The following is a 22276-nucleotide window of genomic DNA, read 5'->3' as shown; positions in this document are numbered from 1 at the left end:
GATATTTTTGGAACGTCTTTAAAGTGCACCGTTCCATTAAGCCGACACCACTCCATTCAGTGTCACCCTCCAGCAATGCCTGTTCCCCTTCATCTGAATGTGGCCGATAGGACTAGTGCATCATGGTAAAGGGTTTAGCTCATGCCTGCCTGCCTCCCCTTTCATTCCATTCATTAGGCCTCCATTAAGGCAGGTCTGGCCACCCAAGCCTGTAATATTTATAAAGCAGCTTTCAGACACTTTCATGTTGAACACACTGCCTCCCTCCCCAAACACACACACACACACACACACTCACACACACACGACACCAACTCAACACCCACACATCAAGGACAGTAGACGGTATGCTTCTTCCATAGCTTTTGTCCTCTCAAAGCTATTAACTTTGAATAGACTGTCCCAAATCCCTGCACCTAATAACCTGATTCACTAGAGGTTGTATCAGCCTAACATTGCACAGCTCCATTGATAACTTCTAACTGATCACAGTCATACTCAATAGGGTTGGCTTGGATAGAAGAGAAAGGTCCAAGCTAGGTATTATTGTTTATATAAATATTATGTACTGTATTTATAAATGTATTAACAGTAGGCAAATATATGTTTGAATTTAGCCTTAGCTTGGTAAATGTTTTCTTGAGCATAAGGAATATGACCAAAACTGGGATGGATTTAGGTTCACTGCAGTTGCTCTTGGGCTTATCCATTGGATCAGTTTAAATGTTTTACCTTTAGATGCTGATCCTCGTCTACCCTGAGGATGTTGTTAATTTGAGAAATGTGCTTGCCTAGCGTGGTCTTAGCAGCACTATCAGAAACACCTTTTGTCACCTGCTGGGGTGTAGGGAACTGGATGTAATGCTGACCCTTCCCTCCTGTCTTTCCATCTTAGTCTCTCTCTCTCTCTCTCTCTCTCTCTCTCTCTCTCCCTCTGCTCTCTGTCAACAAGATGAAATTGGCCCTACCCCCCCTGATAGGCTGAAAAAGAAAGATTTGCTTCTTGTTGTTGTTTGTCGTGCCTGCTCTGACATAATTGTCCCACCAACACACTGTCACTCAAATTGGAATAGAAAAGCAATTTCAAAGCACTTGCAAAAATCTGCTGGAATGACATACCTTCCTCAAACCCTCCCTTTCTCACACTCAAAACTAAGAATATAGCAGCAGTAAAATGTGTGGTTCTCCATTTCAGACCTGTGGGTATGATACTTGATTATCTATTTACATTCACCTTTCCCATCTTGTGTAAAATTGGATTTTTGTGGTGTTGTCTTTGATAACTGTCAAATGTAGAGCATATAATTTTATTCAGCTGGTATTCTGTGTGCAACTGTCATGCATATGTAAGATGCCCTCATTTTGCACAGAAATTGGCTTCTGAGATTATTTCTGAGGCTTCTGAGATATTTTCCGTCTCTGTTTTTCCATTCTTTCTTTTTTTGACAGAGACGAAGAAAAGAAGGTTCTGGATCTTTTTATAGCTTCAGTTTATTCTCATACAAAGGCAAAGGTGTCTCACTGGTGGTCACACTGATTTGGTTGCAGCCTGTTATGCAAACATAAAATCCAGTGTTCCATTTCTCATAACTCGCCAACGCCATTGCAGAATATAGTGTTATGCCATGTTTGCCTTGTCATGCTATCAGTATGGTACAGTATGTACAGCAAATGCTGTTTTGCTTTGTCATGCTGTCATTATGTTATTGACTGACATGTATCCTGTCTCTCTGAAAGGATCCCGTCCAAGGCTTGAGGATGCCCCTCCGCGAATCCTGGAGCACCCGTCTGACCTAATCGTGTCCAAGGGTGAGCCGGCCACGCTCAACTGCAAGGCGGACGGCCGGCCCACACCCACGGTGGAGTGGTACAAGGATGGTGAGCGCGTGGAGACGGACCGCGAGGACCCGCGCTCGCACCGCATGCTGCTGCCCAGCGGCTCGCTCTTCTTCCTGCGCATCGTCCACGGCCGCCGCAGCAAGCCCGACGAGGGCGTGTATGTGTGCGTGGCCCGAAACTACCTGGGCGAAGCCGTCAGCCGCAACGCCTCGCTGGAAGTAGCCAGTAAGTGCTTTTATTTTGCCAGGCTTCGTTTTTTGTTCCTCTTGTTCCTCTTGTCTTTCCATAGTTACTGTAGATGAGTGGACAATTGCCTTAGCTTTACGTTTAGGAAGATAGATTTGATTATGGTGAATGATGACAGTTGACTAGTGGCTAGTTGGAAGTGAAGGTAGCAAGGCAGCTGGCCCTTCTAGGTTCCAGTCTTTCTGTTCCTAAATGCAACCCAATATGGAGTTGATTTTGAGGCACATGAAGAACCAACCAAGAAGCCAGTTCATTGCCATGAAGGTATTGAACTGTTTGCTTTTGTTGTTAAACTATTTGTCATATAATTGGAGTGTAGCTCAACCATTGCTATTGGAATTGATACTAATTGTCTTTTTGTATTCTTAGTGTTTTCATGTTATTATGACTACACATGATAGAAAACTGTGTGTCAAAGTGCATACTCTCCTAAGTGTACACTGCCACTATATCATTATGGGTTTACAGTAAGGTCTGAGTGACTAAGTGGAGATAGATTGGTTCAGTACACAGTCATTATGGTGTCTGACTTTTGAGGAAGTATTGCAGCAGAACTGATGTATCTTTGTGTGTGTTCCACATGTCCACACAGAGTTAATATAAAGCCTCATGTTTCATATCTATTGCACGCACGCACTTCTAAAAGCCGCAGCGACTTGCAGCAGACACACTGTAATGTGTAACCTGAGGTCCTGTCTGTGCGTTTGAAGGTTGTTGCCATAACCTAATATCCATGGTCAATTTGCCCCAGATCCTCCACTGACCACCAGCCATGGCTAACCCAATCCCCTGATGTATGGAGTGAAGTCAGCTCTGCTATAAGCTTGAGTTTGGCCTGAACTCTTCACCTTTATGGCTCTGGGAGAAGAGATTGCATTCAGAGGGTTTACCGTGATAGCACTCACCAGTGGCATTATAGATTTTCTATTCAGTATGTAGTAAGACTAATATATCTGTGATATTAACCAAGTGTAGGCATAGTAATACACCCAGGAGAATTCTATTGAAATTATTATATAATAATCTATAAGTGATTGTTATCATCATCTGTCTGCTGTTACTATAGACACTACAACTGAGGGTGTCCACACAGTTGAGCACTTGTCTCTAGCTGTCATTGTCATGTTATGGTCAGTCTTGACCTGGATTCTTCTCAGCAGGAGAAAGTGTCTCCGCTCCGTCGTGCTGGGGCGTTGACCTGGACCTTGCTGAAGTGCCGACACCAGCCTTGGGCACACATGCAGGGTCCGCAGCTGTTGTCCCCTTTCCCCTCTGTCTCTCCCGTCTTCCTGTCGCCTTGCCCCCCCCCCCCCCCCCGTCTGGAGCCGCACTGTCTCCCCACACACACACCACCTCCGTAGGCAGCTACGTCAGTGTTCCCACCCTCTGCCCCTCCGCCTGCCTTTGGGGAGAATACATGTGTCATGCCTGGTCGTACACAGGCCGAGTGTCTTCCTGCTGAAAAGGACATGGTTAGCCGGGCCTGTTGCCAAGCTCTCGGGGAGCGGGTACATCGGAACACACGGTCGGTTGCGGGCACAGGAGGGTGGGCGCGGTCGTGAAGGATCACGGCTCTCTCCGTGCGCCGTCCCTGTGCCAAGGGGCACAGCCTGGCCTCTTGTCCCTCTGGCGGGCAGGTGGCACACAGGGAGAGGGCGCCCGCTTAATCAAATCCCCGGCCGGCCTGACCTGTGAGATCACTGGTGTGGTTCACAGGTTTTTGGAGTGGGTGTGTGTGTGTGGGTGTGTGTGTGTGTTGGGGTCGGGGTGGCATTATTTCAAAGGCATCCATCTGCTCGTACTCGGCAAGATGTTCATGGAACAGGATATTGAACAACACACACACACACACACACACACACACGCACACACACACACACACAAGAGACACACACACACACACACACGCACACATGAGAGGTGCTCTTCAGTCAGGCTTCCGACTTCTTGCATGAATGCGTGTGTGTGTGTGTGTGTGTGTGTGTGTGTGTGTATGACTGACGGGTGGAGATTCTGTCTTCACTCAGGAGGCTGCTTTGTCATGCTGTAGCTTTTGCTCACAGGCAGCTTTGTGCTTTTGGAAGGCAGGATTTCTTTATTTAAAACATGGCATCCAAAGAGATGGGAAAACTCCACTGTGGGGATTACAGTACCAGTGGCGGTGTCACAAAAATCAGATCTTATAGTCATTATATAATCCGATTCTGCTAGGCATGAGATATCCACCTGGAGCATGCAAACAGTTACAAAGGCAGTCAGCGCTTTTTTTTTTGGTGTTTTTTTTTCCAACTTCTTTTCAGTCGGGATGAGGCAATTTGCGTTTGTCACGGGGTCACGTCTGGTTTCCAAGGGAACAGGTGGGAGTGCGGAACGGCAGCTGCCCAAAGGAATTCTGGGAAGGAGCAGATGAAAGGAGGAGGAAGACCTGCCACTTTCTCCGTCCTTTTTTTAGCGCGGGCCGAGCGGGCCGAGCATGCACCGCCTCGACAACTTTCTCACCCTGAGCTGCCTTCTCATGAGAGTGGACTGGGCGGAGAAACAGCTGAAATGGCCAGCGCTCGCCTTCATGCTGACTGCACAAAAGTAATCAGCAGTCACACATCTTAAAGAATATCTGACATGTCAAGTTTCTCGAGTGCCTGCTCTGACATTATGTAACCCATTGGTTATTCCCTTTAAGAATGTTCGGGTTGTGATATTGGCTTTTTAGTCAAAACGGCTAATTAAGACTTCTTAATCAGACAAAACAAATGGACACAAAATGAATCCTTATGCAAAAAACTCTTCAATTAATCTTTTTGGAAGTGTTCAGTGATGCTCTGCTGTTCGTGACTCAGAATGATGCTAAATTGGTAGTTGACAGATTCTGCTGCAAGTGTCTCTGCTGCCGGTCTGGTGCTATTGGGAGATGCCCCTCAACAACAGTCTGGCCCTGCAGTAGCGTGGGTCCATCTGAGTCAGGAGCCAGACCTGCGGGCAAATCCGGACTCAGCAGCTTTGCAGTGAGTTGTTTACCTCTGTGGCTGTGCGTATGTCAGGCTGGTGGATTTAATGAGATCACTTTACCCGTTGCGTCTGCCTCGGGGTGGAGAGGGGGTCAGTCGGGCAAGGATGAGGGGGGTCAAGGCCTGATGCCGCCCGCGGGGGGTGGGTGGGATGGTTGTGGTGACCACTGAACCCCCTCCTTTCTCTGTCTCTCTATCTCTCTCTCTCTCTCTCTACCTCTCTCTCGTTCTCTTTCTCTTTCTCTCTCTCTCTCCTCTCTATGGCTAATTAATTAATTAGAGCAGACCGGAGGATAATGAGACAGTAGGCCAGGCTGGTGGCCACGGCTCGCCAAAGAAAGGGAGGAAAAAAGAACGAGAGAGAGAGATGGAGAGAGAGAGAGAGACAAGAGAGAGACAGTAACAGACAGAGAGAGAGACAGGGGAGAGGGTCGAACTGACAACAGGTGGTGCGGGGAGGAGATTTAAACCTCTCCAACCCCCCTCCCTCACACAAGCTCTCTCTCTCACACACACACACACACACACACACACACACACACACACACACACACACACACACACACACACACACACACACACACAGCCCCCAAGCCCACCCCTCACACCCCCATGTTAATGAGAGCGGGCGCATCTGTGGGCTTTTGTGTGGCGGGGGTTACGGCAGGAGCACGCAGGGTCAGGCCCAAACAATAGGGCTCAGCATGGACCGTTGAGGCGCATCAATGCCCATTATCACTGCTGACCAGAGCAACCACGGACCAGCGCCACCCCTCACCCCGGCCCCTGGCCCTCTCTCTTTCATCCTGCACTGTCATCCTTCCTTTGTCATGCAGGGAAACACTGAACTCCACACAGCACCCTCAACACCCAGCGCAGCTAATGAATCATTAATACGTTTGTTGCTTGTTTTTGTTTGGTATTTATAACCCCCCCCACCCCCTAAAAAAAAACCTAAAAACTGAAGGCAGTTGCTTTGGTATTGCTTTAAATGACACCTACTGCATGTAATATGTGATTAATATATTTATTGGACAGTTTAACTTGGTAAAGGGCTATCCATTTTCCCATATTCCCATAAAAAGCAAGACTGTTACTGTAATTGTGGTGTTATTTCACAGTCAGATCTATTTTGAGAAAGGGTGCGTGCTAATTGTCTGTCTGACAGTGATCGGCTCATGCCATAAGTATGTAGCTGGTTTGAGGTTGTACGTCTGTGGTTGGTAGAACAGTTTTTACTTCAGTGGTTGTCCTCCCATGACTCCGGCTTTTAACGGGAAAAGCCTTTTTGAATGTCAACTTGAGATTTAATTCACCCTCAAGTATTTTATTGACAAAGCTGTGAAAATATAGACATTAAGTAATGTTTCCCAGCAAGCTGTTAATCTCTCCCAGAAGTGCAGTTTTTCTGTAAAAAAAAAAAAAACCCGAAATATAACCGAGCGCCTCTCTAGTGTTTCAAAGCTGGAGATGCTCTCTTCTCTCCATCACTTTATGCCACTATCCGGATATCTGTCCACATCTGTCCAGTCATTTTAACTCAAAAAAGAGAGGCTCGGAAAAAAATCCGAGACCCGCTGTTAATTCCTCTTGCTGTGTGCAGTGTACGGCTTCTTTACTCATTGTCAAAGTAATTTATTTATGCAGCATCATTAACAATGAACTGGCAGACTCAGACTTAAAGCCACATTGTTTCAAGGCACGCCATGGAAGTGGCGTTCAATATCTCAGGATTGCAGTGCTTGTAGTTTAACTGGTAGCGTAGGGTGCTGTCAGCACTGAGCCAATGGGTTCGATACTTAAGGAGGACAGGACACACAATGGAAAGCTGTAATAGTCTGTAGATGAGCCTGGAGAAAAGCCTTTGCCAAATGAATAAATAAACACACAGTGGTGACACACCATGTTCTGGGGTTCACCCGCAAAACTACAAACCATGAGAGGGATATGACATGCAAGGCTGGCTACTTGTTACACTGATAGACCATGACAGCATGACTTCCTCGTTTCCTGGTGTGTGAGGTGTGTGTGTGTGTTGGTGTGTGTGCTCCCTCTAACTGGATGGCTGATGGCTCTTTTCCCCGTTGGCTGTGCCCAGAGAACGTGCGTACGTGTGTGTGTGTGTGTGTGTGGCACTCTGGGAGTGGGCCACTAGGCATAGGGCACTGGGCCAACTCTCTGCTCCCCCCTCCCCCCCCCCTCTCTCTCTGATCTTCATCTCTCTCTGCTCTCCCTCTCCCTCCCTCTCTCTCTCTTTCTCTCTCTCTCTGCTCCCTCCCCTGTCTCTGCTCTCTCTCTCGGACTGTCGGACTTGACTGGAGACCCCCCTCCTCAAAGCTTAAAACCACAGCCTGCAGAGCTGTGGGTGGATTGAATTTGTGGACAGTTGCTTTTAAAGTCACATTTGGTCCGCATGTCCAGGCTGCTGCTTTGTTTTCATTTTTGGCAGAGTGTGCTGGCCATCTGAAGTTTGCTGTGAAACGTATGAATAAAGAGAGTGGAGGCAGCTTTCCACTGTCAACAACAGCGTTGTTTTGTTTGCTGTTTGTGTTAACTTTACTTTAATGATGTTTTGTGTGAAAGGAACAAATTTCACTCTGTGATAGATTTCCACTGCCACAACATAATGATGCTAAATGCTTACTCATTATGATTCTCATCAGTGTCTGCTCCCGTCTGCCGAGACAATTTTGACTTCGGTTTAGACCGCTTTTCCACAGACGTCACACTCGCGATTTAGAGTCTACAGTGCAGATGGGGTAAATATTTCATGCCGATTCATCACATTAAATGGTTCCCTTTTTAAATAGCCAAGACTGGACCACACACAGGACTTGTCCTTCTCCATACCCAGAGGTGTAACATGAGCCTGCCCATGTTGTCATGTAGCCCCCCCCCTGCTCAGCTCATTCGTCAGTAACCAAATTACATGCTGATTTCAATGTCACACTGCGTCGGTGTCATGTTTGGTCATTAGGCAGAAGCCATGAAATAGTTTTAATTACTGGTTCATTATGTTTTCCCCACCAGATGGCTCAAGTACAGTAGACGTGTGTGTGTCTGTGAGTATCTCTTTGTGCGTGTGTTTGTGTGTGTGTGTCTCTGTGTGTTTAGGGGTGTGTTTTGGGGGGGTTTGATGAGACATACGGGGGTGTTGAGGTGCACGAGTGGACAATGAGGTCACCTCGACGGCCGACCGATACTCCCCTTCATTTGGGCGAGCGGAGTGGTAGCTGCAGCCCATTACTAGATTAAAGTAATCCTCTTTCTCCGGGCAGACAATGTCTCTATTAGCTCTGACAATGCGTGGCCACACGCGTGGGATTAGACCACCTCACTAATGGACTTATTGTTGTTGCGATCTGCATACAAAAGGGGAAGCCATGGGGGGCCACAGGGATCCCCCTGGCCAGGCCATCAATACCGCAGGGCCCCACTCCTGTCCTGTCCTCTCCTGACCACTCCGTTCCACCCTCTTGCTTCTTCTTCTTCTCTCTCTGCTCCTCCTCTGCTCCTCCTCTGCTCCTCCTCTGCTCCTCCTCTGCTCTCCTGTTGTCCGGGTCCTTGTTCCTGTCCCTGTCCCTGTCCCACCCTCTCACACAATTTAGTTTTTCCATTCAAACACACTCTGCCCTGCCTTCTGTCCACAGGCTCCAGGCTGCTGAGAGCATTCACACACACACACACACACACACACACACACACACACACACACGCGCACACACACGCACACACACACATACTCTCTCGTGCATGGATGCACAGAACTTATACACACACACATATGCACACTTGACACGTGCATAGACAAAATGCATATTACATGTATGCAAACACAGACCTGCACATACATACACACACAAATGTACACACTGAACATTGACATCACATATATTTAACATTCATTCACCTCCCTCACTGTCAGCTTTTACTGCATCTAAAATAACCTCCATTGTGTCCATGTAGTGGCATTGTTTTAGGGTACATTTCTTTTTTTCAAGAATACAATTAAAGCATGTCACTGTCAATGATAACGCCTGACTTCCTCCAGCCCCCCCCTCATAGCCCCTGAACCCAGACACTGGGATTATTGTTGACATCTGAGGCGCAGTTATGGCAGCGTTTATGTCAGAATAATTAATTCAGTTGCGGTCTGTGTGGGTGCGTGCCCTGCAGTGAAAAGAGGGTAGTCAAAGTAACGGTTAGATTTTTTTTTTGTCTTTTACAAAAGTCCTTCCCTGCTAAAGTGAGAATAAAAGTGCCATTCTCACACAGTTAGTGCATACTTTGCATAAGGGTATGCAATTATAATGGGATCTCATTAATGAGTTGGTAATGGCATGCTAATAGCATGCTTAATGCTGCAACATTTCAGATGGCAGTTGGAGTGATACTTTTCAAATGTTAACTTTAAGTGCAGCCGGCTGGTTCGTAAAAACACGCTGGATTTGTTCTACAAAATGAGCCAAGCTCTGATGAGGGAACACCCTAGTTGTTTGTGTTCAGTGAGACTTCCAGGGCTGAATTAGTGTATAGCGAAGACTTTTAGGGCTGAATTAGTGTTTTAATGAATGACCCATCGGTTCGCCCCCCCCCTCCAACTTCCTTTTCTTGAGGACGGTTGAAGTAGAGGTTAGCAGAGCCGCCCCTAGTAAGTAAAAGTCTCAGACATGAATCTCAATCAGAGGGGAGGGTCCGGCCCTTGGACGGGGAAGAAAGCAGGACGCAGAGCAGGGGAGATCTACAGCCTCCATCTGGCCTCTCAGGGCACGGAGGGCCACTTCTGGCTACTGCCTGATGCCTTTTTTAGGCCGTCTGAATGGGTAGGGTGCTTGTGCTTGTTTTGGACACGTCTGTCGCGCTGCTCGGAGGTGAAATATGGGTGTGTGTACGTCAGTGGGGGCGCTGTGTGCTTTACGAGGATGCCCCGGGACAGGGCAACTGGGGAGGCGCCAGGGGAGACCACCAGTGTTGGGTGTAGATCATCAGCACCCAGACATGGACACACACACACACACACACACACACACACACACACACACACACACACACACACACACACACACACACATAAACACATGCACACACACACACATACACACATACACACATGCACACACACACACACATACACACACTCACTCACTCACAAGTAGACACACACACACACACACACACACACACACACACACACACACACACACTCCTCTCATGGGGTCCACAGGGGAGACCCCCCATACCTCCTTGTGGACCCCTGATAATGAGAGACCCCCCCCCCCCTCCCCCACCTGCTCCAGCCCACCTCTGGCTGTGCACATGCGGCCTGGTCGTAAAGAAGGCTCATTTATTACTTCAATTTGCTGCCCTGACACGTCCAGCGCCTAAAAGGTGTCGGCGCACACCAGACGGGACTGTTTATGAGCAGTTAAAAGCCTCGGAATGATGCACCTTGACAGCACCCCCTCCAAATCTCTCCAACTGAATGCATATCATTTGGGGAGTTTGTGTGTCTGTGTGTCTGTGTGTGTGTCTGTGTGTGTGTGTGTTTGTGTGTTTATTTGTGTGTGTGTGTGTGTCTGTATGTGGAATGGGGGTGGGTTGTAGTTGTTTTGTTTCTGCACCTGTCGGGGTTCTGATGATATATTCAGAGACGGTTGATAAATTAATATAAAATAAATGTATATTAAGGATCTTTGATATATTACTGGTAGTTCTGTGTGTGTCGTGTGTGTGTGTGTGTGTGTGTGTGTGTGTGTGTGTGTGTGTGTGTGTGTGTGTGTTTTAAGAGGTTACAGCTGTAAAGCTGAGTTGTGGGGCTGTAGCCATTGGGTCTGATAACTGATAGCTTCTCAAACAGGATTCTGGGCCAATTTGCATTTATAATTTCTAACTCCCAATGAGAAAGTCATTCCAGTCATTCCATCGTTTCCTAATAGGTTGAGACTAGTAAGCAACAACCAAAACAAACAAAAGACACACAGATTGGTGTGTGTCAGATGTTGTCCTCCAAATGGAAGGGTTTCTTGTTTTTTGTTCTTTGTCAGTCAGCGTGAGAGGCATTTAGTAAGCATGGTTACCCTGTAACCGCGTGGCTGTGGCCAGATGCTTTTCATCCATCAAACGTGCGGCCCCGTCAGGCTGGGAGGAAAGGCCCACATCCCCAGCTGTTCCTTCCTAACAGGACTCAGGTGACGGCTGAACAGGAGAGACAGCATCTAAATGAGTGGTGCGACACACACACACAGACAAACACACACACACACACACACACACACACACACACACACACACACACACACACACACACTCACACACACACACACAAGGACAAGACAGGCACGCCTTGACAAACAAAAGCACCAAGCACAGGATGGTGAGTGTGTGTGTGTGTGTGTGTCTTTGTCTGTGTGTGGGGGGGTTAAAATAGGGGGGAAAAAATCTACATCTGAGTGTCACCTAAACTCTGTGGTGATTTCCCACTTTCCCCAAGGCAATATCTCTCACCCCCCCCTGCACTCGGTCAGCCCTGAGTCCCAGCGCTGGACTCATTATCCAGAGTGGGCCTCCGCTCTGCTCCACTCCGCTCCGCTCTGATCCTATCGGGGTTTGAGATGATGATGAGATGCGGAGGGTGGGGCGGTGGGCTTGGAGGGTCGGCGTGGGGGGTGGATGAGGATCGGGGTGGGGGTGGGATAGGGCAGGAGGGGGTTGGGGATGTTGAGGGACAGATGTCTAGGCAGCACGTGCCTCTTAGCACCACGCTGAACCAAACACACACACCCCCCCCCCCCCCAAACACACACACACACACAAGGCTCACACATCCATGCCACCCCCACCCCTTCCGATTGCTGTCTCACAACCCCCAGCTCTTCATCTCAGTCGCTGGCTAAGAACAAGTCCGGCTCCACCGCTTAGGGCGTCCGTTTTCCATGACAGCTGTGCACAGGAAGCCAACGACGAGCTGACCGTCTGACTCCGGTCAGGGCACACAACAAAGACTCCCCAGTATTAGGGACGAGCAGGCAGACAAGAGGGATGGGGGGAATCTCACCAAGACGTCACTACAAACAGCACAGCCCCTTATGTTAAAGAAAAGAAAAAAAAAAGAAAACCCTAATAACATTATGTAAACAATCAAACACCTAAGCAACAGCAACAACAACAAGTCCAACATCAAAAGCAAGACTAGTGGCTTTAAGCACAAATGCAACACCAGACACAATAACTTATATTTACTTGTTGGATTGTTTAGATAAAAAACTGTAACGAGTCCCCTATTTAGATCCTTAGTTGTGTTTTTCTGTGGTGTGCTGACAGATATATAAGACCGTGGGACAGTGAGAGTGGTTGTGCGTGAGCGCGGGGAGGAGTGCTGTCAGGAGGTTCTTTTTAGGCAGCGCCCGTCCAGATCCCCTCTTTGATGTGGGACAGCGACGGGCTTACGTAAGAGGTGCACTCCACAGCTGAAGTAATTGTGTTGACACCACAAGGGATAACTACAGAAAACAGCCACATGAGAGGCAGAGAGAGAGAGAGATGGAGAGAGAGAGATAGCTAAAGAGAGATAAAGAGAGTGAGGGAGTGAGAGACTTAAAGAAAGGGAGCAGAAGAAAGGACAAGAGAGAGAGAGATGAATATAGAGGAAGTAAAAGATAGACAGAGAAGATGACAGAGAGAGACAGAGGCAGAGAGAGAGAGAGAGGGCAGAGAGAGAGAGAGAGAGAGAGAGAGAGAGAGAGAGGGGGTAGAGAGTGGTGGTGGTGGTTGTTGTGTAGAATGAGATCAGGCCGGTAGCAGTGGCGGCTTCATTAGCTTGCCACAGACGCAGCAGCAGAAGAACAGATCGGAGCAGAGCAGAGCTGGGTATTATATTGGAGCCGCTGGTAATTGTGTCTTTGTCCTCATCTGTGGGCCCTCATTTAGCAAATGCTGTTTTTATACACGGACCATATCACTGTGGTCATCTCATCTGGCCACTCTGTATTGGTCAGGATCCGTCCCGGTTTGGAGGGGGTTTCTATTAATTTGAAAGGGATTTGGGGAGGAGGAGGACAGAGGACAGCCTCACCTTCATGCATTGGGTGTGAGCAGTGTTAGAAGATTGGTCAATAGCAGTTACATGACATGCTGCCCAAATTACATGTTAGCCTGTAGTTTTTAATCTATAATTATGGATTCCACACATGTCTGCTGCGGCTTGCCAATACACGTTCATTTATTTATACTAAACAGGAATAAAACATGTTGGACTGTGTTCCAATGCAGCAAAAATTACTTCATGGCTCAGTTAATATATTGTTACGGTATGCTGTATGAACCATGAAATCTTTCATTACTGGTGTGTATGTGTATGTGTGTGTGTGCTGTGTCATGATAGCTGCAAGTATAGAGAGCTAGGCATATTATAGCAAAAAAGAGAAGGATTACAGATTAAAGTTAACAGGTGCATTGAGGTTTGAGTGCCCTTTAGGTAGATGTGATTTTTTTCTGTACAGATCAGTTCAAAACGCTTGTGATCTGCTTATGCAGCTAAATAAATAAATAGATGCCACAGAGGAGCAGATGGATGCTGAAGAGTGTGTGGCTACTGTTCCCACTAACAGGTGGGCACTCTGATTATACTCACACAGTAGAACACACAGCATGGATCATACACTAAACATTTCATTACTTAAATGCTGTTCAAAACACACTGCTCTGACCATCTGCATAATTAAACAACTATGATTAAGACGATAACACTGGGTGAACAGAGATGAAAAAAGTTGAATGTTTATTATCTTTCATTTAGCATCGAGTGTGTATGGTGTGTGTGTAGTGTATGCGACAGATTGGTTCGTATGGGCGTCATAAACACACGTCGACAGAAGTCGACAGCCGCCTATCCCGTGCTCTGGCTCCGCAACATAAACCTCTCAGCTCCGAGCGCCGCTCGTTTGTCATTCTCCTCCCGTACGCGCCCAATATATTTTATTCATGAGCTTTTAAAATGACTGTGGTGGCAAAACGAATCCTCTTATGAGCGCCTGATAATCACGATAAACTATTGAAATTAAATGTGAGCTGCTGTGTTGCCCAGAGTGTGTATGGTAAATGAAAGTCACAAATAAAGCGAGAGGCATTTGGAAATGCTTGATATGCTCTTTTTTTATCAATCTGAATTTATACTAATTGATAGATGAGCTCATGAATATGGCATATAGGCTGGATGATTTGATATTATTCGCAGCATGATTTGTACTTAAAATATGTTTAAACAAATGCACCAAGGCTAAAAAAATGCTAATAGAAAAGTACTTGCAAGATTGATTTGATATTTAATTTATTTATCCATATAAGTTAAGCAGTACTTAGTGCAGAAAGGCGTAAACATTCACATAAACATATAAGTGTAGAAATGCACACATACTTTACACAGACACTTCATGATGAAGCCCGCAGCCCTACTTCTAAGAGCCCCAAAAATGCAGATCTTTGTCTGGGATGATGAGGAAAGGTTACAGGAGGTGGCAAAGGGCTCCTTCTAATTGAAGTGTCCTTCGGGGGGTGGGAGGAGAGGATTATGGGGGCTTTGTTGGCTCTCGGAGGAGAGCCTCCCCCTGAGGCTGCCACTGTGGGGTCAGAGTTCACCGGTTTAATCCGCCTCACGGCTCCGCTGGTGCCAGGGCCTAATCATGCATTATAAGGTGACCGTGTGGGTTTGTGTGTGTGGCAAAATGTGTGTGTGTCTGTGTGTGTGTGTGTGTGTGTGTGTGTGTTGGGGTGATGGGGGATGACCAGCACAGTGGAAGAGTGGCACTGACCCAAGCTTGGAAGAGGCAGGAACTCCAAACGTGCAGGCTGAAATGACAGTTGGCCGGTGTGCAATCTGGGCGATATGGACCAGCAAAGATTAGGATGATGGAAGTGGTGGTGCAGAAGGGGTTGGTGTCTGTCCAGCACAGAAGAAGAGTGGCACTGACCCAAGCTTGGAAGAGGAACACCCTCTGATATGCAGCATGCCCATCAGATTGACGTAGCCATCTTCCAAGATGTTGGAGTTCAGATCTGAATCAATCTTTTATATTTGATATGAGTTCCACTACACTCTTCCCTTGCAGATCAATGTGAGATGCAGCGCTTTGTTGTGTATGGATAGCTGCAGTAAATAAGTTGTGATGCTCATGTGTAAATAAAGCAGATGAATGATACTGGGTCCAGTCATCATGTATTGGAGATGGCTGCAAGTGCTAAGTAGTGGTCAGTCAGTGTGATAAGAATCTAAATGAAATCAATTGAATTGTACTTGCAGAAGGAGGATGCATCTTCACTTTCTGCATCTCTGTGCTGTAGTGTCAACGCGGGGACTTATTAGTGGTGTCATGTAAAAGCCTGCGAGCTGGTGAAGATAGTGCAGATAGAAAACATTGTTTGCTTTGTTTGTTGATTATTTTGTTGTTGTATTTGAATGCTGGTACTCTGAGGATGGTGTGTTGCTTTTTTTATTTATAGAATATATTGCGACAACAGTGACACAGACATCCTCAGTACACATGCTGTGATGCTCCTGACATGCAGGCAATGTCCAAATAAAGAGATGGGATGCCCAGTCCACTCTCTGGCCTGTAAAGATGGCTGCTAGTAGGTCCGTTTGGGCCCAGCCAACTAAAGGCATGTGCTGTTTACTTGTAGTGAAATATAAGACAGTCCGACTGTAGCATGTTCGTTCCAAAAAAAGACATGGTGTGTTTACTTGTGGCAAAATGTAAGGCATGTTCATGTTCACTCAAATGGACATGGTTATTGGAACTGAAACTAAGGAAAGCTTCATATAGCTGTGTAAAGGCAGGCATTTTTCTATAAGCTATGAAGGGTTAGAAAAAAGTGAAATGAAAGTACAACTTGCTCAGTTTTATTCATTATCAATTTGATATTAAATCAATAAAATATTGAAATATTTGTTCATTCCGTTATAATGAGATTCCGCAGCCAGTATCAGAACCTGACATTTAAAGTAACTAGTGCAGTGCCCGTTCAAACATGCTATTCCTGTAGCCCAATTACATGCCTGCAGGTAGGCCTGCTTTAAAAATAGGATGATAGGGAAAAACATAATTCCAGGTAAGCATTCAATAATGAATAGGCCTACAGATAATATAATAATATAATAAATGTGAAGTGAGCAGAATTTAAGCATGGCTGCATGTGACATTTTTTACAAATCAAAATGACATAATCCTAACAGCTGTTTTGAGTCAAGGCTATATGCTTAGCCTATTGAATAACTTGATGATAGAGAAAACAAACCATTTTGTGGAATGATGCATCATATGGAATTTGCAACGGTGTGACTCAAAAACAGTCTCTGGTGACATCACACTCTGTCTGCCACTCGTTGCTTGTCGCTGGTTATGCTTTGCATGTGTGGCATTCTGAGACGTTCTTTAATTCGGGACCATTATCGCTCGTTTCAATTTAGGACCTTGCAGTTGGAATTGTCGTTTGTTTATTCAAAGTCTAAAGACAGTCCAAAGTAACCTGGGCTATTCATAAGTGACATCACACTGTCTGCCACTCGTTGCTTGTCGCTGGTTATGCTTTGCATGTGTGGCATTCTGGGACGTTCTTTGATTCGGGACCATTATCGCTCGTTTCAATTTAGGACCTTGCAGTTTGAATTGTCATGTGCTTATTCAAAGTCTAAAGACAGTCCAAAGTAGCCTGGGCTATTCGAAGTGTCCGCTTATTGCACATCATTTTTTACGTCATTTTGAAGAGCCACTGCATAGCCTACCTGTGTGTGTTGGCATGTTGGCGTGTTGTTGCAAAATCCGTGGAGTTATCTTGCACTCGCTTAAGTTTTTACCCGTGTAACCTACACTGATCCAATTCTGCCAAAGCCCTGCTTCTATCCTCACTGGTAGCTTTAGCTTACAGTCCTACAGTGCTGTGTGGGAGGGGGAGTGGCTAGCGGCGAAAGCCAATGCGTGCTTCTTTTACCGATATAGGCTATTTAACGATATCTTTTGCATTTCTTATCCAAACAACGTCAAATTCGGCAGTGCACTTACTCATGCCTGTAGCAAGACACCTGCCAAGTTTGTAATCAGTCTGACAAACGGTCAGCGAGATATGCGTGCCACAGACACACACACACACACACACACACACACAGACACACAGACGCTTCTTGCTTTATAGATAGATCCCAGTGTATGCATACACACAGACTTCCAGGTCTGATTGGCTGTGACTCTGAGACAGTCTGGCCCTGACGTGGCCCTGTCCTAAGCCAGACATGCTGCAGGGCTGGCAGCCACCGCAGGCTGGTCATATCCACCGGTTTTGTTGTGGGGCCTCTTTCATTAGCCCAGGGCCATTAATCAGACGGGACTGAGGCGCACTCCCACCGGGGTGACTTTGTGGTGACATTAGCACTGTAATTCAACCCTAATGGCCATCTATCCTCTCCCAAAGAGTTAGACAGCTCCCACACACTTTCTCCCCTTCTCTCTCTCTCTCTCTCTCTCTCTCTCTCTCTCTCTCTCTCTCTCTCTCTCTCTCTCTCTCTCTCTCGCTCTCTCTTTCTGTCTCTCTGTTTGTGTGTGTGTGTGTGTTTGTGTGTTGTATGTAAAACTTGTGTTTAAATGTTCTGCTTTGGCAATAAAATAACTTGAATATCATATAATAGAATTTAATAGAATTGAATCAAATTGAATTGAATTGAATTGAGAAAGAGGGAGAGAAAGAAAGCCTCACACTGTACGTGTTCTGGGTGAATATGTGACTTTCTCACCAAACATCCCACACTTGACTTGTTCAACTGCAGTGCTCTTTGGCATACAAGCGCTTCCTTTAAGAACCTGAAGACAACCTTGAGATATTGAGATATGATTTGGTGCTCAACAGAGACATCACTCAACGGATATTTCACAGCTCACAGAACTCCCCTCCCAGCGCCCCCAAGGCTCCAAACCTGCCCATGTAAACAAACAAGGCCTGCATCAGAGAGTCTGGCCCAAGTAAAACAACCGTCAGCCCCAATCTAACTCCCAACCTGTCCTCGCTATCTGCTGCCGCTGGCTGTCCGAGGAGTGGGAGGGGGAGGAGGACACACATGGCACTCATTTTTATCGTTTGCTTTAAGATAAATCTAAAATGGTAATGAGGGTTTGCTTGGACCGGTCTGTGGAAACACTGCCTGGGTTGGCATATTGAGGATGTATCAAAAATTACTGATCACTTTTGCAGTGCCTCTGCAGTCCTCATCCATTATTTAATTATTTCCACGCCTTGATGTTCAAATATTCAATCTTGAAGCATCTTCATAAAAAAAAAAGAAATTTGGAAGGAAAGGAAAAAAAAAAGTTTGGACTTTTAGAGTTAAATTAAGGGTAGTGAACTTCAAGACACTTTTGATGTGTGTGTGCTTGTGCGTGCGTGTGTGTGTGTGTGTTGGTGTGTGGGTTGGTGTGGATGTGTGTTTTTTCCAAGATAAAGTTACGAGTGAGAAAACTTTTCTCTTTCTGCAAAGGAATGGTTATAGGTCAGCGTATAGTAGGCTTCTCTGCTTCTGTTTTCAAAGTCAACGTATGAGAGAGAGAGAGAGAGAGAGAGAGAGAGAGAGAGAGAGTGAGAGAGAGAAAAAGAGTGAGAGAGAGAGATAGAGATAGAGAGAGACTTGCAAGACTCAAGCATGTGCCTTAGGGTAGCATCTCCACCACCACATGGGCCTGTCTGCCCATGACCCCTCTCAGACCAAACAACACATGAATTATTCACGCCCCGGAGTCTGCTGCCTGGCTTCACGGTGGCCAGATTAAGCAAAGACTCTCAGAGCCGGACAAGCCACCAGCCACAGCACCCACATTCAGTGGGATTAGACAAGCAGCAGCTTGCCCTGCCTATTCCACCTACAGCTGCACACTACTGATCACACTGGTTTCTTGGCATTGGGCTATCTGCTGTTTAAAATGGATGCACTGACAGCCTTTTTTTTACTGGCCGTCAGTTGGGTGTAATACAGAACTAGTCAAGTGCAATATCCCACAAACCACTCTTCATAAACTGCACCCTGACATACGGTGCTTGGGCGCGCGCGTGCTGTTCACTTTAGGGCATCAGCGGCAATTGGAAACGTGCAGAGTGAAATGACAATTGACTGGTGTGCAATCTGGCCGATACGGAGCCCAGCAGATTACTGTAATGGAAGTGGTGGTGCGGAAGAATCCGATAAATTGCAATAAAATGAAAATCTCGATTGTGGCTCTGACCGGTGGCATCCAACTCTGCAGGCTTGAGAAGGGCAGCTGGAGGTTAGCCTACTTTTCACATGTGTCAGATGGAATGCATGTTTTTAACACACACACTGAACTGGGGTCAGTAATACTGTGTAAGATCTATAATACGGTATGAGGGCTTCTCTCTGTGCTGCTGGAGTGGGTGCTTGAGCTTACTGTACATGAGGAAAGAGTGAAGGAACGTGCACCCAAGACTGGAAATGTGAAATGTGATGTGGATGTGTGCTGAATAGTAATTGTTTCGTTAGTCATTCACTTATTTGTAAGTTGATTTTTACTGTTTTTCATGGATCCTTATCTCTTTTTAAAATAAAGTAAGCAAAAGTAAATTATCAAAACATTTGAGTTTTGGAGTAATTTATGGTAACTTACAAAAACCTAACCACTGCTCTTTCTTGTCCTCTCTCTCTCTTTCTCTCGCTCTCCCTCCCTCCTTCCACAGTCCTGCGTGATGACTTCCGGCAGAGTCCGAGTGACGTGGTGGTGGCGGCCGGCGAGCCGGCGGTCATGGAGTGCATCCCGCCCCGTGGCCACCCTGAGCCCACCATCTCCTGGAAGAAGAACAATGCCCGCGTCAACGACAAGGACGAGAGGATCACCGTGAGTCCAGTCCACCCACGCCCACGTCATGCACCACCAGCTCAAACGTGTCACCTCCAATTTCTTTCTCTCTCTCTCTCTCTCTCTCTCTCTCTCTCAATCTCTCTGCAGGCTGAAAGGGCAAAACGATCATGTCAAGTTAGCTCCATGCACAGCATAGCAAAGAGCAAAATGGCCACTAAGGCCATTCTTTGGTTTTCATATCTGCCCACTTTGATTGAGTGCTTGATGACTTTCAGCACAGGGAGGTGTTATTGCCGTCATTGCCTCACATTAAATGGAAGGATGGGATATTGAACAGAATGTGCCATCACCACCAGCATAGAACTAGAATGTCCCTTCTGTTCTTCTGGCGTTCTGAAGTCAGATGCAGCAAAGTGTCCTATTCCCACATAAATTTGATATACAGTCTTTTTAAAATTCTCAACACTTTTCTAAATGGTACTTTGCCCATATATACTCTTGACACATAAATGGCTAGGTTCCCATAGTGCCTGTCTGGTGGTGTTGTACTCTGCAGTGTCCTGTAAGTAATGGCAGTGTTCAGGAGACTGTGACAGACGTGGGAAATGTGTATTTGCCCAGCTGGTCACGGGCATGTGGCTCCTGACTGACTGACTGATGTTGCGTTGCTTTATCTTGTTCTTCTCTCTGGCTCCCTCACTTCTCTCTCTCTCTCTGTCTTTCTTTCTCACATACATACATGTACACACTTTCCCCTCTTTCTCTCTCACTTCACTCCTCTCCCCCTCTCCTCTCTGTCAGTCTCCTGCCGTCTCTCACTTTCTCTCCCACTCGTTTCTACACCCTCTTTCTTTCTTTCTGTCTGTCTTTCTGTCTTTCCACCTTTCTTCTTTTGTCCATCTATACTCCTCTCTCTCCTTCCCCTCTCTCTCCCTCTCTGATCATCCGTCTCTTTAACACTCACTTATATTCTATTCTTTTCTCGGTTGTCATGGCAATAGGCTGGGGGCGTGTGGGAGAGAGCGAGCGCGAGCGAGAGTGGGCGTTTCGGAAGTGACATCTCTTGGGCAGTAACCCTGTTGGTTCTTTTAATTGTTATTGCTATTGGCAGGAGAAACACATTCGTATTCCTGTTGTGAAAGCTGTGCAGGGACCCCACTTGCCAGAACATACAAGTTACTACTGCTGCATCTCTCTCTCTCTCTCTCTCTCTCCATCTCTTCTCTCTCTCTCCGTCTCACACACATACACATACACATGTGAGCATTGTCATATTAAGCCTGTGTCATTTTCTCCTCCACCAGAGCGGCCCATGTTTGTGCGCAGGCCGGTGAACCAGGCAGTGCTGGCGGATGACACTGTGGACTTTCTGTGTGAGGTGCAGGGCGACCCCACCCCGACCATACGCTGGCGCAAGGAGGAGGGGGAGCTGCCGCGCGGGAGGTATGACTGACAGTCGCTCCGGGCCAATGGGATGTCAGGGAGGGATCAGGTGCGGCCAATCAGGGATGGTACAGCGAAAGACAAAGTGACTGACATGTTCTGTTGTGTTGTGCTATGTTGCTGTGACAGGTCTGAAATCAGGAGTGACAGCAGCCTGCGACTGACAAACGTGCGGGCAGAGGACGAGGGCACGTACACCTGCGTGTCTGAGAACAGTGTTGGCAAGACAGAAGCCTCCGGAACTCTCCAGGTTCATGGTAAGAGCTCACAAACACACATGGTCTACAGTCACAACACCCACAACACAACACTTCACATTCACTGGACACCAAAAACATAACGACAGTTATACTCTTATATAATATAGTGTGATTAATTATGATTGTGCAATAACACAGTGATACTGATATGAATCTCAATCCCAGTGTATAGTGTACTGTGTACACACATGCATTTTATCAGTGGGCTTTGATTCATAATTACTTAATATGCTTCACTGTGCCACAAAGTTCTTTGAGTAGTTAAAATCTTAACAGGCGTACTGCACTGTCTCATCAAGAATGACTCACTATTTTCTGTCCATATAAGCCAGGCTGACAAGCTGAAGCCTTGATTCATTTTCCGTTATGATATAGTCCCCTGCATTAATGCACGTCCGGAGCATTACACACACTTAATGAGAACTGATGCCAAGTTTTTTTTCTCTCCCTTTTCCCTCTTTTTTTTCTCCCTCCTCGCTGGAGATTATTCTTTGTGACAGCTGTTTGGGAATGATTTAGCTGGTAGAGTGGCCTTGCAATATTAATGGGCCACAGAGGTGCTAGTGTGCAGTGTGTGATGAGACTCACATCCCACCCCACTCAGTCTTATAGTGATCACTATTCCCCACCACACACA

General features: G+C 46.5%; 1 protein-coding gene across 1 annotated transcript in view; it reads left to right on the top strand.

Moving 5' to 3' along the window:
• Window positions 1-22276, top strand: part of robo3 (roundabout, axon guidance receptor, homolog 3 (Drosophila)) — a 68190-nt gene that overhangs the window by 11326 nt on the left and 34588 nt on the right. Inside the window, exons 2-5 of the mRNA XM_076274075.1 lie at window positions 1738-2064; window positions 19815-19976; window positions 21103-21379; window positions 21509-21636. Coding sequence (XP_076130190.1) covers window positions 1738-2064; window positions 19815-19976; window positions 21103-21379; window positions 21509-21636 — 894 coding nt within the window. The remainder of the gene's footprint in view (window positions 1-1737; window positions 2065-19814; window positions 19977-21102; window positions 21380-21508; window positions 21637-22276) is intronic.

The sequence above is a fragment of the Alosa pseudoharengus genome, unplaced genomic scaffold (genome assembly GCF_046254945.1).
Source record: "Alosa pseudoharengus isolate Yale_2024_CS ecotype anadromous, Long Island Sound unplaced genomic scaffold, YU_APseudo_1.1 YU_APseudo_1.1_scf_8, whole genome shotgun sequence".
Lineage (NCBI taxonomy): Eukaryota > Metazoa > Chordata > Actinopteri > Clupeiformes > Clupeidae > Alosa > Alosa pseudoharengus.
The sequence above is the reverse complement of the archived record's forward strand: the minus strand, read 5'-3'. Positions and strand labels throughout refer to the sequence as shown.